This window comes from Anser anser (genome assembly GCF_964211835.1).
Source record: "Anser anser genome assembly, chromosome: 3".
NCBI lineage: Eukaryota > Metazoa > Chordata > Aves > Anseriformes > Anatidae > Anser > Anser anser.
In genome coordinates this window covers 10,388,541-10,407,634 of record NC_139722.1, presented here as the reverse complement: position 1 = coordinate 10,407,634, position 19,094 = coordinate 10,388,541, and the positions used below count along the sequence as shown (strand labels likewise).

The following is a 19,094-nucleotide window of genomic DNA, read 5'->3' as shown; positions in this document are numbered from 1 at the left end:
AAGCCTTCTGTCATGTAAGAAACTTATCTCTTCCTTGCACAGGCTTTTACGCCTCTTTCCACCCAACCAGCACAAGTTTTGCTCAGTGGCACAAATTTTCCTCAACTACCGTCAGATGTCCTCAAACTCAGGACTTTAATCCCTACAGTCACCCACAGGCAGAAGTACCAGCCTCACAAATTAATAATAACGCGGCTGTGAAACCAGAACTTGCAACTGTTCCTAACAGTCACTGTTTGCTCCATTTGAAGTGATATGTTCCTACATGCCTTGAAATACAAGCCAAATATCTTGGCAGATTTCTCAATGAAGTCTTAATTATGTAAAAAATTAACCTCTCCAAAGAGTTTCTAGGGAAGGTAACAGGAAGACAAATATTACAGAATTCTGTAAAATAAAAATCTGAAGTTGCTTAAATGTTTAGGTATAATTTACCCGACAGCTTCAACGAGGAAAGAAAAAAAAAACCATAAAAACTTGTGCAGTGAGAGTTTTTGTGAACAGGAAATTTATTTTAATTTATTAAAATAATATTTACCCATACATTATTTAGACACTTATTTTATTATTTAAATGAGCTACAAGGAAAGGCAATTCTTCCCCCCCCAAAAAAGGGGGCGGGGGGGACTGACTGAACTCTACTCCTTGTAAATCAACTGAAGAACTTTCATACACAAAAATTTACAGGTTTATCTTCAGCAATAAACAGTTACGGTTAAGGTGAGACTCTTAACCTTCCCCCTACTGCACTGTTATGTTATTCAGCATCTCTAACCCCACTGCAGAAATATTCCACACACAAAAAGGGAAGCCGCTAAATCCATTCAGGTTTGAAAACTAAGCTGTGAAACAAAGCCTGAATTGCAGTTGTCTAAACATGCTCATTATTTAATTGATGCTGATTACTTAATGTATGCACATTGCAAAACTGCTTTTTTCTCGTTTTAAAAACCTGCACTTTTCTTGTTAAGCTAGTCAAGTAGCATCACCTTGCCGTAACACGGTGGTAGGTGACACCGGTAAGGTAACAGGAATTCAGGAACTCATGAGGGATTTCCACCCATTAGTATTTTATTCTGCACTGAAAAGCTTTGTCAGTGAGTATTAATACTATACAGCTACTGCTATCAGGAAGCGTGACATGGAAATGATGCACTGCTATTTTAAGACACCAACCTTCGTGACTTCATAATTAGCTTTTATTCAAAAAGTTAAAAAATTGACAAAAATTTCTGTGCTCGGTAGGTTATATGCTACGCAAAGGCATGAAATTTGCCTTTTCTGAAAATGAAAACTTTGTACAGAAAAAATCATCTACACACAGACAGGAACTAGGGACAATTTATATATAGTAATGATTAATTAAATATACATCTACTACATTCTAACAGAGTCAACAAGCTTTGATTCAATCTGTTAACAATTCATAAAGAATCAGAACAATTAAAATGTACATGACTAGAATCAAGTAAAAATCTCCATAAATCAGCCTTCTACACTGTAATCAAGGCTTCTTCTTTGCTAATGTATTTTTTTTACATAGCAAACAGAAAAGTGAATATAATTTAGATATCATAGAATCGGAAACAGGGAAAAAGTGGAAAAATAATAAACAATGTACCCTGAGGAAAAAAAAAGAGAGAGGTCATTTCTCCAGCAGGTAAGAGGGAACCAGGGAACAGCAGCAGTTGGATCTGTGCTGGGTTTACCTGGCAGGGTTTGGTAGCGAGGGGCTGCAGGGGTGGCCTCTGTGAGAAGAGCCCAGAAGCTGCCCCATGTTAGATAAGAGCCAGTTTCAGCCAGCTCCAAAGGGGCCCACCACTGCCAAGAGCCAATAAGCGACGCTGTCTGCACCTCTGTGAGAGAAGATTTAAGAAAGGGAAAAAAAACTGCTGCACGACAGCAGCTGGGAGAGTGAGGAGTGAGACCCAGCCCTGCAGCTCCCAAGGTGAGTGCAGCAGGAGGGCAGGAGGTGCTCCAGGTACACAGCACAAGTTCCCCTGCAGCCTGTGGAGAGGCCCCTGGTGGAGCAGGCTGTCCCCCTGCAGCCCACGGGTCCCACACGGAGCAGATCCCCACGCTGCAGCCCGTGGAGGAGCCCCCGGTGGAGCAGGTGGATGTGGCCTGGAGGAGGCTGCGGCCCATGGAGAGCCCCCGCAGGAGCAGGCCCCGGGCCGGAGCTGCAGCCCGTGGAGAGGAGCCCACGCAGGAGCAGGGGGTCTGGGGGGAGCTGCCGCCCGTGGGGGCCCCGTGCTGGAGCAGTTTGCTCCTGGGGGATGGACCCCGTGGTACGGAGCCGTGTGGGAGCAGTTCTTGAAGAGCTGCTGCCTGTGGGCAGCCCCCGCAGGCTCAGTTCGGGAAGGATGGGCAGTGACCATGAAGAAGCAGCAGAGATGAAGCGCCAGGGACTGACCACAGCCCCTATTCCCCATTCCCCTGCCCTGCTCGCGAGGAGGAGGTAGAAGAGGGTGGATGGGGGGAAGGTGATTATAGTTTCTCACTGCTCTAGTCTCTTAGTGATCAGGAATAAATTTTATTAATCTCCCCATGCTGAGTCTGTTCTGTCCATGATGGCACTCGGTGAGTGATCTCCCTGTCCTTATCTCAACCCATGAGCTTTCTGTCACCATATTTTTCACCCGTGTTCTTTTGAGGAGGGGGAGTGAGAGAGCAGCATGGTGCAACTTGTCTGCCCATCAAGGTGAAACCACCACATCTTCTCAAAGTGATTACTAAAGCCAGAGACGAAGAAATGGAAGTGCCTAATTCTTTAGCCAGCGAGTTGAATCACACTAGTACAAAGAAATTCACGATTTTTAAACTTCTCACTCCCCTATGTAAGCACGGACACCTAGCTGCTTGAAGGATAGCTGCTGCTAGAACACACAACTCCCCTGCATCGCCACCATAAAACGTCAGTGAAAAAAACAAAGTTTCAAATATATGTCAGTCAGCACCAACATCTACCTTCGTTCTTCAAGGCGCTACTCTCTGCATAACATCAAGGACAGCGGAGAAGGTTATGCAGAGAACACTAAAGCGTGCTTGTTCCAACGCATTTTAAAATAATTACTATAGGGAAGAGTATGTGTCTTCTACTTTATCTGCCTACAGCAATGGAATGGACACACAGAAATGGCTGTTATCAATTTTTTCAGCTGTTTGCTAAGGATGTTCTCTTTCGACAACACGCATTTTGAAATTAGCCATAGATTTCTACAATTGCCTAAAAGCCGAAAAAACAGCCAACTGTACAAAAACCTACAAAGAGACTACTTCTAATTCAATAAGCCTCATTTCTAATTCAGTAAGAGCAGCAGCTTAGCCTTGGACATTAATATCCCATTAAACGTTAGCCAGCATAGTCCTTCAAAGGAACTTAAAAAAAAAAGTCTCCAATAACACCGCAGACTGATGACAATTAAGCTACTGGAAATAAAGTAGGCTATTTACAATTCAAATGAAAATAATAAAAGGTTTGTAACAAAAATGAGTTCAAAGATTGGCATTAATACATCTGCGTAACAATAGATTAAAAGCCAAATTCTTCAATCTTTTCAGTTAGAAAACCAAAAATTTAAGCGCACTTGTCTATGAAGGTAGCTATCAGCACGTAAACAACAGAACTTACAAGTAGAGAGAAGCAACAACTGTGGGGGAAAAGACAAGCCCCCAAACAAACGTGTATTACCAACACTATGAACAACCATCTATCAAATTAAAGGAGATCTTATGTGTTATGTGCTACCTCCCTGCTTCCCTTCACATACTTACCCACCACTATGCTTCTTGAATTCCAACCTCCTGTCTTCGCTAAAATGAAAAAGCTTTCACATAAATCTTCACAAAGACACATAAGCATCCCGATTACCCTGACTTTACTGAAAACTACCAAAGCAAAGTAGTTCAAAAAACAGAAGGCAGCACCTCCGTGCAATAAAGCAGTGTTACACATTTTCATAAGCCCTGGTTTTAATCACACGAAAACAGAAAGCTAAATACATTCTACATCAGCGGGTAAGAACTTGTATTTGAAAAATAATTAACAATGACCCCAATTTAAAATATTTTTATTTCTCGACAACTTGAACAACAAGATATTGAATTAGAAAATACGAAGAAATACATCATAATTACAGAAAGCCTGAATGACTACTTGCAGCCATTTTTTCCAAAACTAACCGGCTCCCACCAGCTCATCCTGGGTGTCTACACAAACTCCCCTAGAGTTCCTCCCAAAAGTATTAGCTCTGGAACAAAACTCCACTATTGGACAGCAATCAGGTCTGGAACCAGGCTCAGGCATACACCCGCCTAGAACCAGGAGCACATGGGAATAAATGCAAAGAAACCTCAACCAGCTCCAGCAGCAGTTTGGGGTCTGTGCATCCCATTGTGTCAGTCTCCAAGGTGCATGAATGTGCATGAATGTGTCTGCTGCTTGCAGCCCACGTTCTCCACGTCATCTCCAAAAGCAGCACTACCATTCAGATTTATGCTGCTGTCAGTAATTCCTCACAGACCTGAAACGATTCTGCACAGAACTACTGCTGTACAAGTATAAAGGATAATTTATCTGTATGTAAATCAAAGAATGCTGAGATGACTGCGTGCCATTTGTTTTGCTGGAGTACCATATCAGACTCACTACAGTAATTACTGAACAAGAAAGCATAAAGGGCTCTGCTTCAAAAAGCTTTCAGTCTAAGTATAAGGCAAGTTACAAAGACTGATACAAGAAACTGAATTGGTAAAGTAAGAATAAAGTAACCATTCACACTAAGACACTTAACAGTGCACAAGTGCCAGGTATTCGGAGGCATCAGGGCAGGCAAAAGGTTGAGGTATGTCAGAAAGCACAAACAAATTCAAAAAAAAGTACAAGCACACTTGTGAATGTACTTACAGTAACAGATGCAACCGGTACTGAAATTCACAAAGAGGAGGTAGCAGTTCACAGGTTGACAGCATCTGAGACAGTATGCAGATGTGGGGACTGGCCGAGTAACTCAGAGCTGAAACTATCAGCCGTGGTTCGAAACGGTGAACAGGGTATGTAGGAAGTATGCAGATGCATCAGAACAGCGAACATGACTGGAAGGAATGATTCAGTAAAGGTCTCTGAAGAACACCTTACATGCAATGAACTTGTTTGTACAAGGCAGAATGTGACTGCAATTGCTCTCCTCAGAATCACAGAAAATCCCGAGTTGGAAGGGACCCACAAGGATCAGAGTCCAACCCCTGGCTCCGCACAGGACCACCCAAATATCAGACCAAGTGTCTGAAAGTGCTGTCCAAACACTTCCTGAACTCCAGGAGGCTCAGTGCTGCGACCACTGCCCTGGGGATCCTGTGCCAGCAGCCGACCACCCTTTGGTTGAAGAACCTTCCCCGAATATCCAGCCTGACCCTCCCCTGTCGCAGTTCTGTACCGTTCCCTTGGGTCATTGTCCCGACCATTAAGACAGCTATTCCACGTGCTATGTGCTCAAAACTGATAAACACAAATCAGGTATCTGCAGAATTCATAGCTAGAGAGTGTTTCCTCTCTCTAGATAAAGAAACATATTACAGACAAGTTCCCAATGCTTTTTGGTCTGTTAAATTACATGAAAACACCTTGCAGCACACCAAAAAATACACTATTTTACCTAGTTCTGATGAAAGAGATGGGAACAACAGTTACCTCTTTCCGGCTATGAAAGTTAAGTCTGCTGCCAGAACTGTGGCAGTCTCAAGCACGTAATACAGTGATTTTTCAAAAATGCACAGTGCAAGACTTTTTTTTTTAGTGCACAAGAAGTCACCACCTTAAAATTCACCCCAAAAAACCTTGGGGGACTTCCTGCAAATTATACAGCACTAGTACGATGAAAAATGTCATGAACTTATTAAACAAGTTTTAACAGGGCATACGTTTTCCAAAAGAGGAATCAAACACCCTCACCTGAGCTCTCTGTTAACCAAAACAAAAAAATCTTTCTAACATTTCTCTTCGTAATTTGTGGGGTTTGAAAAGTTTTGCTAGTTTGCAAATTTGAAAAGCTGCTTAAAACAGTAATTTGACATTCATTTACTGGGTTTCTAGTTAAGTGGAGGAAAATGCTCCTGTGATTAAATAAAGAAAATAGCAAAATATAATTAAAAATGCTGAAAAACACCAAAAGACAACACTTGTAACAAGGTTATTACAGAACCTGTGAGGCAGAAACAGAAATGAACCATCTCCAACACAGCTTCAGACTGATGTAAACTTGACCAGGAGAAGGAAGCATCAATCATCTAGCACAAAACTTACGCTTTTGGCAGGACTCTATTTACGTGCTGCATAGTTGCTTAGCACCTGAAAGTCTTAACTATCTGTTTATGAAAGCTACTTTGAAAAAAAATTAAAATTTATTTAACAACTGAAACTATTTTTAAACTAAATTAAAGGTGCAAAGTTAGGAAATAAAAAAAAAATACGGTGTGCAAGCTCACTCAGATTTCTAGGGATGGTTTTACGTGGGTTCTACAAAAGGAAGAACTAATGATTCAGGAAACGCGACTCCCACTCTAAGGTGAGAAAACAGATTTTGTTGTTCCCAATTTGAGCGATGAGACGACGATCGTTGTTCCAAGGGATGGCTACGTGGCTGTGAGATCTCATACGGGAAAAATATCTCCCCATTTCCACTGCACAAATGTATGTGCGTATCTTATTTGAATGTCAAAAACAATTTTATTGTTTAAATCGAAGGCAAAGTTTTTGCTAGGAATTGTCCATTTGCTCCTGGAGGCAACAACGTTAAAACATTTGCACATTTTATTAGTTTAATAACATCCACGCATTTCCTTGTAGCTAAATTAATTCAAACAGATCCTCGTGAAGTCATTCTCAATACTTGTAAAAACCGATACACAGTTCCTCCTCCATACCATGAGTGCAAAAAAGCTCTGGAACTTAGTAAGACACTTCTTTGCTCTATTACCCCCTCCCACCCCAAAAAGGATTTTTTGTCAGCAGCCATTCACAGAACTTCTCCAGAAACCTATAAATTCTACCAGAAATGAGTTACAGCAACTGAAGCCTAACTGAAGCTTTGGGCAAAGATGCAATTTATATTCTTTTGTTTACAGTGCCGTTATCCTTAGGAAGCTCCAAAAAAGCTGCTACAATCACGGCATTTCTCTTTTGCTTCTCCAGGATCTGACAAAGAAGCTCTGGCAGACCTAGCTGCAAGACTTGAATGTTTTCACCAACAGTTCCTACCCTTCCCCTCTACTAGGACAAAGAGAACAGAAGCAGCTAACCTCATCTTCAAATTCATAACTCCATTTAAATAAATGGATGAACTTCTTATTGGTATGAGGGAGAGTAGTAGATAGGGCAGACAGGGAGGAATACAGAATGAACAGCATGGACGGCATCCCCCTGCTGTACCTCTTTGCTTCAGCATCTGCAAGAACATATGCAAGTGCTCTTGACACCCAAGCAAAGATACCCTGAACTTCCCAAAACCCTCATCTATGTAAAACCAAATATTACCAATTGACTGCTGATCACTAAGCCTCAAAAATTCACACAGAACTGACGTGCATTAATGATGATCAGTAACCTACCTGCAGCCCTAAGGGGATGTTAATGAAAGGATGATGCCACAGCGGACAGTGGTCTTCCTCAGATATGGTACCAGCAAAGAATCTGGTGCACATTTTTGTTCTTAAGGGAGGGAGAGAAAAGGCAAAAACCCAACTGAGGCAGCTTTTTATACTTAGCTTATTATCCTTTATAACTATTTCCGATATTAAATATTCTAAAGGAAGATGAATGAAACCCAGGTACAGTTAGTTCTAGACTGAGAAATTTGTGCTTAATCCTGTCATTCACTGAACAGACGTGCTCCCTTCTGGTTTATTTTAAGGGGTAACAACGGAGGCCACCTGACTCAAATTACAGTTTGGGATTTGTCATCTTGGATCACGGACTTGTGCATGCGTTACGTTTCAGCTAACCAATGCCAAAAGACTTTTGGATATCGTCTCTCATGCAAGCGAGTGCTTCTCCAGCCTTGCCCTCCCTTATGATGCCAATTATTCTGCACAGCCCTCCCCTCTGGCGAGTAGTTCAACTCTTCCCAAATGAAGTTTTCGCCATGCGAGTAACTGTTGTCCATCACTTTAATTTCCTGTTGCTACAGCTGAGGCAACCTTAGAAAAACACAGAATACAAGTGTTAACAACATCACACGTTCATGTGACTGTTACTCTGAAGCCTTCTATGAGCCAATTATATCAGCCTCCAGGCAGAGTGGCTACTTAATTTAAGACACTGGGTCAAACAAGTTTTCACATCAAAGATTTTTCCAACTCAACTGAGAGGTAAATTCCATTCAACTGTGGTGTGTTTGAACTTCCTTGCTCTTCTCTTAAATGTGAGCGGCACCTCAAGTTTTTCCACCATGGTCTTCATGATGAAGGGGCAACCCTGGCTATACGTACAGACTGGGCGACGAGACGCTGGAGAGCAGCCCCGCAGAGAGGGATCTGGGGGTTGTGGTTGACGGCAAGTTGAATATGAGCCAGCAGCGTGCCCTGGCAGCCAGGAGGGCCAACCGTATCCTGGGATGCATCAAGCACGGCATTGCTAGTCGGTCGAGGGAGGTGATTGTCCTGCTCTACTCTGCGCTGGTGTGGCCTCACCTCGAGTACTGTGTGCAGTTCTGGGCACCACAGTACAAAAAGGGCATTAAACTGTTGGAGAGTGTCCAGAGGAGGGCGATGAAGATGGTGAAGGGCCTAGAGGGGAAGACATGTGAGGAGCGGCTGAGGTCACTGGGCCTGTTCAGCCTGGAGAAGAGGAGGCTGAGGGGAGACCTCATCGCAGTCTACAGCTTCCTCACGAGGGGGAGCGGAGGGGCAGGCACCGGCCTATTCTCTTTAGTCACCAGCAATAGGACCCGCAGGAATGGTGTCAAGCTGAAACAGGGGAGGTTTAGGCTAGACATCAGGAAGAGGTTCTTCACTGAGAGGGTTGTCACGCACTGGAACAGGCTCCCCAGGGAAGCGGTCATTGCACCAAGCCTGTTGGAGTTTAAGAAGTGTTTGGACTGTGCTCTCAGACATATGGTCTGAATTTCTGGGTAGACCTGTGTGGTGCCAGGAGTTGGACTCGATGATCCTTGGTGGGTCCCTTCCAACTCAGCATATTCTATGATTCTATGATTTCCAGAGCAGCACGCATTAAGCTGCCAGTACTGCCACGGAACTGCAGGACCATCCAATCCACTTGATGCTTCCTCATGCTATCAAGGCCTCCAATGCTACAGTTTATTCATATGAACTGCTTTCCAACAATTGACACTTCACTGATAATTACCATAGTTCATTTCTAAATAATCCCTTACAAAAGGACACTGACAAGCAATTTTTCAGTCTTAACAGCAGCAAAAATTAAATAGCCTACTAGACAAATAATTATCTTTATTATGTTGTCTTGCCTTATGCTTAATAAGATGTTCAGTTCTTTCGCAGACATTTCAGATGGCTTTCAAGAAAACAAAATAAGGTTTCTCTAGTCTTCCCAGGAATGAATTGAGCATGTTTATTAAGTTATTATTCTGACTTAGAACAGACTTCTTCACTTCCTTAACACTTCAACTAATTCGAAGATTCTTCAAAATCCATCGGTGATTCCAACCAAGTTGATGTTCCTCTTAAAAACAAACTGCGCACAACTGTATTGACTCACTTCTCCGTACCACTCAGTCAGTCAAAAGTCTCAGGTATCTTCTATTATGGAAGAGAACACAAGGCTTTTCCACGTTCTGTGTTTACTTTATCCTCCTTCTAAGGCCTCGGGCTTATGCGTGTTTCTTGCCATAAGAGTTATAAGGTTTCACATCACCGTAAGAATTTTTCATATATTATAAATAAGGATTGCTTTATTTTTACTTGAAAAAAATCCCTGCTGAAATTGCTAACTTCCATTTTGTATTTTACTTTCTATACAGTTTAAGTTCTTACTGGAAGCAGTGGAGCTAGAGCTCTGCTGTCTTACAAAAAATGGTTCAGTCTTGCTATTTATATCTAAAAAGCATTTTTAAAATTGTTTTGGCAGTCTCACATGCTGTGACTTCACTAAAATGTGCTAAAACTATGTCAAATCCACAGTTTTAAGATATGCTTAGATAATGTATGTTGAATAAAAGATTTCAGTGTCTTCATTTCTACTTACTTAGAACAACTGTTATCTACTACACTTATTTCTATTAATGTTCTTTGCAATCTCTCTCCAAATGCATCAGAAAAAATTATCTCCATATATTCATCAGAGATCTTATCTACCCAATGCTTAGAGAACAATAGTGACTAGTTGAGTTCCTACCAGTCTGCATAAATTAAGGTTTTAGAAAACCCACTTGATCCAGTGCTTCTAAACTCAAGAGTTGCCTCTTTAAAGTAAATAAATAAATGCAGTAACTTCTCTCTTAACAAAAATCCCCTAAAGCACTGGCACACAGAGGAAGACTCAAATCAGAGAACTCAAGCGGAGAAGTCTCCTGATCTGTACGTGATTTCTGCTAGTTCATGTTTCCAAGGATGAATGGGAACAGTGAAAAACAGCAGAACAGAGGCAGTATTGATTACGGCAAGTTGGAAGATACTATTTTCCTACAGGTAATAATGCACAGCAGTTTTCCCCTCACCAAATTTTTATAGTGTATAAAATTATGAAAGCGCTACAAAAAATAAGAGTAGTTCCCTTGAATCTCTCACCCAAGTTACCTGAAAACACACCTTATGTTTATGACATTTACCTGCTAAAGGAATGCAGAAATATTTTGATGGATCTAACCAATTATTAAACAAGGCTGTTGATTAAGATGTAGCTCTGATTCCCACTGAGGATGGAATAATTTTATCTACACAACCTATGAGCCTTGTGAAATGCTAGTGAAAATCAGCACAGCTGCCTTTGTAACAGACTGAATGTTAAAAAAAAAAACACATTTTCACACATTCAGGAAGTATGTCCAAGTGGACAAGTAGAATATTGCAGTTTTCTTTTTAAAGAGCTGCACTACAGTTTCTGTATAAATGTAACGCAGAAGGTTATATAGCATAGAGCTGGATGTCAGGGCAAAAGATTTATTTTGCTATACTGATCGGTGAAAAAGGAAGAAAAAGAGTGGAAGAGTAAAACCAGAAAAAAAAGTCAAAAGCACCAAAGAATCAGAAAAAAAAAAGGTTGGAGAAAAAATAAACAGACAGATACTCCTGGTTTTAAGAGCAGCACATTTTATTTACACTTGCTCCTGCGTTTACTACATCTTTGGAACACATCCCGTAAGTTCTTGTGCTTGGGAAGGTAAAACAAGTTCCTTGTGGCCCTAAGGGTGGCACATTACAAGAGTCACTGGGGAAAAACATTCCTATCTGAAGTTCAAAATCAAGTTTTTAAAGAAAAACGAGGAAGCTCTATCAATTAAACACTTGCGAGTAAGAGCTTAAAACTGGATTTTTTTTTTCCCCCCAGGTTATCATCTGCAACAGGAGTATGTTAAGTTTTGATCTACACTTAATTGTACTGCTTCTATTTCACCTCAACCAAAACTTTTTACCTGCAAGCGTAACAAGTAAGATTGTGTGCAAAATCCGTATTACTTCTCATAAAGCTGGCAAGAAGCTAGTCCCTTTTTAAACTAGAAAAATTGTTTTGCATGAATTCAGGTTTTATTTGACAGCATTCTGATGAAAACAAGGTACTCCCAGAAATATGAAATGCTTATACACATTACATGAAAGGTCCAAACTGAGCATTTGGAAATTATTTTACGCAGTTTGATTTATAACTGCTTTAATAGAAGTAACTGAGTATTTTAGACTTTGGATTGCTACAGGCTTTGAAAAGGTGGCTTAACTCACACGTATCTTTCTTAAAGATGGGGACTGAACACCAAACATCGCTGTTTCAATGTAAAACAAACAGGCTACCTACCGAACGATCTATATGAATGCTATCTCCTGTGGGCCAGCGGTGTTTCCTGGAGTAGCCACTCAGCTGCTCACCAGCCTGTCTCTGGAAGAAATACCCAACCATCCTGAGAACATCCACTGAGGACACTGGAAGCACCTGACACTGCAGTTGCAGGGATGGGGTGAGGAGTGTTTCCACCTGCACTGAGCCCTGCTGCTGCTCCAACTACCGTTCCAGCTGGGGCAACCCCTATTCCAACCCCACTTGCTTCCTGACCAGCGTTGGCACGTATCATTCCTCTGGTCTCCTGCCAGGCCACTTCATTCATGCCTAGGAGGACACATGGAACGTCATTCCACATAGAAACCTAAAAAGAAAAGGTCTTAATAATAACACAAAAGGCTTTTCTACGTATCTTTAAATGCGCAGTTCTTAGAATTAGGATTTCAACAAAAAATCCAAGCCATTCATTGTCTAAAGTTTTACTGATTTATTTAAACTTTAAATTTTAAATACCATTATCAAATTAGGCCTCTAATAATAAATAAAATACTTTTTTCAAGACAGTATACTAATATGGTAGAATTTCATATATTATAAATGGTTGCCTGCAAATTTTCTAGCCAGAAACAATCAAAATATAATTTCAGATCATAATGGCAGTAGTTTCTTTTGCATTATTACTCAGCATGATGTGTAATACCACTAACTCTGTCATACTGTTATGTCTGATTTTATACATTTGTAGACCATGAAATGAAGTAGCACAGAAAACTAACTTCTCCACCTGAACTACATCTCATTCTTGTATGTCAACTTCAGTTTTCCTTTCAAGTTTGGTACGCTATGTAACTAATGGACATTAAACTCCACTAACCCAGTACAGTATAATATATATTATATATTATATAGTATATTTTGGGTTTTTCATGAAACAAAAATTTCAGGCTCAGATTGAAATGAAGTTTGCCAACTCCCTTTTGAAATACTTAGTCTACTTGAAACGAGTATAAACAACAATAGCAAAAATTGCTCTCCGATGTTGGAAAAATCCTCTGCAGGTAAAAGAAAATAAAAAAAATAAATACCTCTCCCTGGACACACGATTCTCAGTCTACCATAACTGACGTATTATCAATCTTTAGTAGGTAAACGGTCTAATTTCTAAGTCAATAGGACTACAAATATAAGAAACCAGATCTCCTCTACAGTCTTAAGTAAGCACTTTCGTGGAGAAAAAAAAGGAATTACTTGAATTTTCAAGTTACAGAAATATCTCACTTTTCATGCTAAACAAGAACGTCAAGTCCAAACAATAAAAACTGACATATATAGAAAGATACTTAACCAAAATAGGACACTTAGATCTGAAGATGTAGACAAAAGGAACCACAGCCCTCTAATCCCTCTACATGTTCCTACATTTTTAATCTAGCCTTTTCGACTACTGCATATCCAATCATTAAGGGAAAGTATGTATGTGTAGATATATGATAGCAGGATGGTTTTATAATCTTGAATAAACATGGCTTTGTGAATAACAAGATCTAAAGCTACTTTGTCTTATTTGTATTGCTACAGTAGGTATTTGCTTTACTATGAAAACATGTTACTAAAATCAGTTCTGTGGCTTCTTCACACTACACAACTCATTCCGCATTCACAGAACTGAAGTTTAAGGAACTTATAATGGAGATAAACAGCAAGATGCTTAAAAAAAAGGGTCAAAAAAGTAGTATTTGCTATTTCTAGCTCAAACTGCACAAGGTTAGTAGAATCCAGTGAGTCCAGCTTTGTATTTAAACAATAGGCACGTGTAAATACTCGTGAACTAAACACACGAACCCAGCTTTTTCAAAATCACTTCCCCTTTGAAGAAATTTGTTAACGAATTCCATGTAAAACTTCAGACCAGCCACACAGCATAGAATTTATACAACTAGTTTGATACCTCAGTCTTAAACTTCTTTCTCAAAATAAAAGGATGAAAACTAAAAGCAAAGTTCTCAAACACAGGTCTGACACAATCTTTTTCAATTAGGATTTACCTGCAGAAAGCTTTAAAGCATAAAGACAGGCAGACCTATTACTTCTAACAGAGTTCTGCCAATTCCTCAGTGAAGTAAGAAGTAACCTATTTTAGAACTTTATGAAAAATTAAATCTGGAAACAAAAATTATGAAACGTACATCAGATCATTTAGATCAATGCACACAAATACATATTGTAAAATTGTGCCTGTTAAAAAGGCTGCAGATGTGGTATTAGCACAGCCTGCAGAGGACAGAGGATCACACTGCCACTCTGGAGTTTAGTGTGGGACTTGAATACAGAAATAGATGCAGACTTGGAACTAGCAGTAATTCCAATTTCAGATTATTAGAGATACTCTTGCTGTATTTCAGAGTTTTATGCTTTTTTCTCTACTAGAAAGATGGTCGTCATAACCTCTTCAGACACATTTCTTCTGTTTGTCTAGAACTGTTCCTAAATAGACGTGTTTAGAAAAAAAAAGTTAACGAATTACGAGATAGAATCTTTAAAGATATTTCTAGAGATAACACCTGGTCTTGATTTGTAAGCTAAACATTTCACATAACAGCCTGGAAAACACTAAAAGCCACAGCAGGTATTCTGAGAGGGACTTACACTCAACCTTGCCATAAAGCTTCAGCGTACAAGCCATTACTATAAAATAAATTTTATAGAACTTGTTCGAAATTACACCGAGGCAGCTAGGACTGAATCTGTTCACATGTTCTGATGCCATTTGAAACTCTTTTCTACTACGTGATGATGAAGTGCCTCCGACTTCGTTATTAGAAGCACGACATAGCTGGTATTTGTTGTTAGGGCAGGAGGAAACAAGCTGTTAAGCGAAAGCCTTCTTGTCCCTTTTCTGGGACAGGAGCCTGGGCACTGGCTTTGTGACAACACTGGAATGGTCGCATTGTGTGGAATAATCAAGACAACAGCTATGTTATGGGTGGGGGAAGTTCACATCAGATGAGGTAAGCATCTTCAACTAAATTTATTGGAGATCAGAAAGAAGATTGATAACACTCACATACCTATACACGTGACACATACAATGAAAAGTATTTATAAAGCAAGTCTGTTCTACGGCCTAGTGTGGTTTCCTTTCTAGATTTTCTATCAGAAATGTTTTTAAAGCAGGGCATTAATGCTTGCTTCACAAGAGAGCCCAACACAGAAATAACATTCAAGAGAATTTAAGGTTCTTTTTAGTGCAATGCACAGTGAAATTTTCTTTTTATACTTCTACATTCAAAAAAAAAGGCATGAAGACATGCAAGAATTTAAACAATCTACTGGATTACTTGCCTCTGTGTATAAACACTTGGTCTAATCTTTTTGGGATTTTAGTAACCACTGTACAAAGAAAAAAAAATGAAGTTATCAAAGAGAATGCTTTTAGAAATTCTACACATGCAGATTATTCAATACACACTCGTATCATTAAATCAAAGGGGAAAAAAATAAATCTAAAACTGAACCAGAAAATGCTGCTGAAAATCAGATCTAGTTCACAGTACTCAACAAGCTGATGTCCTGGTAATATACTTGCCCCAAACATCTGCAATACCTTGCCCAATGAGAACACGGCAAAGAAACTCTTCCGAGAGCAAACCATGAGGAAAACACGTACCCAAAGCTTTCAGTGCACCACAAGGCTACACAACATCCCATACACACTGCCACAATACAAGAGAGCTTCTCTTTAAAACACAGGCAAGTCCAGCTTCTTCAGCCAACCGCTTCTCACACTATGAACTCAGTCATGACATCAGATATGACCGTAATTACCTCAGCACTGTGCCAGGATCCCAAACACCAGAGAAAAACATTAAGTAGTAGAGTGATGCTACAGAAAAAAGCGACAATTTCCAGTTAACCCTGAAAAAAAACCTATACAAATAACATACTTCCCTACGTGCAATATCTACAGAATAAACCACAGAATGTGCATTATCAAGCAGTTTCTCACATGCATTTGCCTACTAACCATTCTGCTGGGACAAACTCCAAATTTTCAACTCTCTGAACACTTCAGAAAACCGCCAGGTGATTTCGTGTCATTTCTACACATGCAACCCAAGCTATACCACCATCAAATTATCATTTGCCTTTTCAGTCTAGCCTCCTTCTCCCAGCAAGCTAACACACTGTGCTCAGATTGGCACGGAGTTGTAGATCAGAGAGAGGCAGAAAATAATTCAGCTTCTCAACAAAACTGAATCTATTGTCAACACTTGGTTTTAGACCTAGACACTGCTAAATATAACAGCAAACCACGTTCTATATCTGAAAATGGTAATGTGAGGTAGTAATTATATCTTAAATGCACTCATGTTCCACAGCCCAAGATCCATACCATCGACTCACGGTAAGTAAAAAAGCCTCACCTCTCAGTTGAGACTCAACAAAGAGAATAAAAGATACACTAGGAGAAATCTCCAAGTACTCCGTTAATACGTTGCACATGAGTGACAAACAATTAGGCGATACAAAAAAGTTTTACCAATTCTCATTTGCAATGACCTATATAGCTCGTGCGCAGCTACACCACTCCGAAAGAGCATCCGAAATCCAGCTGATAAAAACCTCTTTTATCGCATCTCCCGTAAAAACACGCTGCGTGTTTTGGTGGTCAGCTATCGTGCTCCAAAGGGCGAGCCAGACGGGCATAAAGCATCCCGAATATATTCATTTTCTCTCAAGGAACTGGAGCCTGAGCTTATGAAAAACACGAAACAGAACAATGCCAAAAATCTTTGCGCAAGGACTGCCAAGGAGATTAAAAACCCGAGCCGTAAGTCGGATCCACTCGGACAGCTGGCATTTTTCTCAAGTTTTTTTCCTTATTGTTGTCTGCGCGGCCAGGTCGGAAGAAAAATTAAACCTGAACACTTCTATCAAGCGTTTGGCCTTCTCGTTCCACCCTCAAAACGCGTTTAAAAAAACAAAAAAAAAAAGGAAAAAAAAAAACCAACAAAGCCACAAGTTTTCACCATTCCGCTTAAACAAAGCCCGCTTCACCCCAACCCCACACGATTAACGAGGGGGGGGGGGGTCCCAAAACGGCGCCCCCACGCCCCCCGGCGGGGCTCCCCCCTCACCCACACCCCCTAATTCCTCCCCCCCAACCTTTCCCCAACCCACCCCGGGATGGGGGCAGTTCCCCGAGGCCCCTTTTCCCCGGCAGCCCCGGAGCACGATGCCGCCCCCCCCCACCCCCCGGCCCCTCACGGCGCTCCCTCCCCACCTCGGCGCCGCTCCCCGGCGAGGCGGGAGGACACAAAGGCGGCGAGGCGCGGGCGGCCGCCGAGCAGGCCCCGCGCCGCCCGGGGACCTGCCACAACATGGCCCCCTCCCTCCTCCTCTCCCCTCCTTTCTCTCCCCTCCTTTTCTCTCCCCTCCCTCGGCGCGCAGCCGAGGCCGGAGACAAAAGGGGGCTGGAGGAAAGGAGGGGGGCGGTGGGTTGGAAGAAGAAGGGGGGGGGGGATTGAAGGAAGGGGGGGGGGGGGTGTGAAGCAGCGCGGCCCCGGCTCTTCCACCCCTTCCCCGCGGGTACTCACGGGCTGGCTGGCGGCGCTGCTCGCTGCGATGGAGCCGGAGCGGGCCCTGGGACACCCCCGCCCTCCTTCTTCCTCCTCCTCCTCCTTCTTCCTCCCTCCTCCCTCCTCCTCCTCTCGGCGCCTTCTCCTTCCTGCCGCCTCCCCACCCCCCCCCTCGGCCGCGGCGAGGGGCTCACAACAACATGGCGGGAGGGCGAGCCCGGAGGGAGAGGAGGGAGAGGGACAGCGAGAGCGCGGCAAACCTCCCTCCCCCCCTTCCTCCTCCTCCTCCTCCTCCTCCTCCTCCTCCTCCTCCTCCTCCTCCTCCTCGCCGCCTCTCGCCCCAGCGCATGCGCTCCCCAGCACCGGGAGGGAGGCGGCGGCGGCCCCCGGCTCCTTCCGCCGCTCACGGCGCCTGCGCCGCCATCTCGCCGTCCCCTTCTCCTTCCCCTTCTCCTTCCCCTCTCTCCTCCCTCACGCCCCCCTCAGTCCCCCCCGGGCCGGGGTTTGGGGGACAAAAGGGTGGGCGAGGGGCTGAGCGGCGCCTTCCGTGCGTTTCGTCCCAAGCGCGGCGCGCGGGGCGGGTCACGTTTTGTTTGTTTGTTTTTTTTACAATAAAGAGAAACGCATGGAGTTATTAATAAAGTAGTGCGCCGGTAATTGGTATGTGGTGGTGTGGGGAGGATTCGATTGTTTCCTCCCCTTGAAAGTTAAATATTGGACCTTGAATACCACGCTAATAAACACTGCTAGCAATGGGGCTTTGTCAGACACGCCGAATTCAGCCTAAATTCTACCCATTTAGTAGCCCCAAGGAAAGGGGGGGGGCTCTGCCTGTCCGTGGCACTTCAAAATACAGCTTTTGTCAGGAAATGTGCTATTTTGTCTTCTTAGCAGTTCCTAAAGGAGCCCCGCTGGGGAATACTCCATTTCAGGAAGCGGCACGCGGATGCCATCCACAGTCGAACCGTCAGGGATCGCGTTATCGGTTACGCGGAGCACGGCCGCCCGTAGGCAGAAGGAGGCCTGGTCCGTGGTCCCAGGGCTAATTCTGGGTGCTACAGGACAAGAAGAAGAGAGCTGGGGTGCAGGAACGCCACACGTGTCTGCTGCCGCTCGCTGCAGCCCTTTGGGGACGAGGTGTCTGTGACCACTAACTGCGTTCTTAAAAATAGGGGTGTATTGAGGGAGAAAACTCGCTGTTTTCACTGTTTATAGATGTGATTAAAAGCACAAAAGCTCCCAGCTCCCGATAGAGCTGGAAGTGTTTTCCCAAGAAATGAAGATGATTTCTTCAGCTTAATCCTAGTCAGCTAAGTAGCCAGACGTCTGATGCTGCTAATCCCTGTGATCCCCAGCGTCCTGTCCCACTGCCACCTCCGGGCTCTCCAGGGGGGCTGCAGGGCCAGAAAGCCAGATCCCCTGCTTGCTTGAGGAGAGAAGGCCTCCAAGTTACAGCCCCCAGTTCACAACCTTCCCTTCATGCGGGCAGGCTGGGACTGAAGAAACCCCATTAACGGTTCTTGCCCTCCCAAAGTTACAACAGCAGCTGG

General features: G+C 42.7%; 1 protein-coding gene across 7 annotated transcripts in view; it reads right to left on the bottom strand.

The window, feature by feature from the left end:
• PUM2 (pumilio RNA binding family member 2) overlaps positions 1-17,884 on the bottom strand; it is a 70,436-nt gene extending 52,552 nt beyond the window's left edge. For 2 of the 7 annotated variants that reach the window (XM_083830559.1, XM_083830560.1), the window contains exon 1: positions 17,563-17,868. Coding sequence is in view for 2 of the 7 variants with exons in the window: in XM_083830553.1 (XP_083686679.1) it covers positions 17,250-17,348 (99 nt within the window). In the remaining 5 variants the exon portion in view is untranslated. Of the gene's footprint in view, positions 1-17,249; positions 17,432-17,562 lie in introns of those variants that run through there. The other 5 variants (XM_083830555.1, XM_083830557.1, XM_083830558.1 and 2 more) reach the window with 5 other exon arrangements.
• Between the last annotated feature and the right edge of the window lie 1,210 nt (positions 17,885-19,094).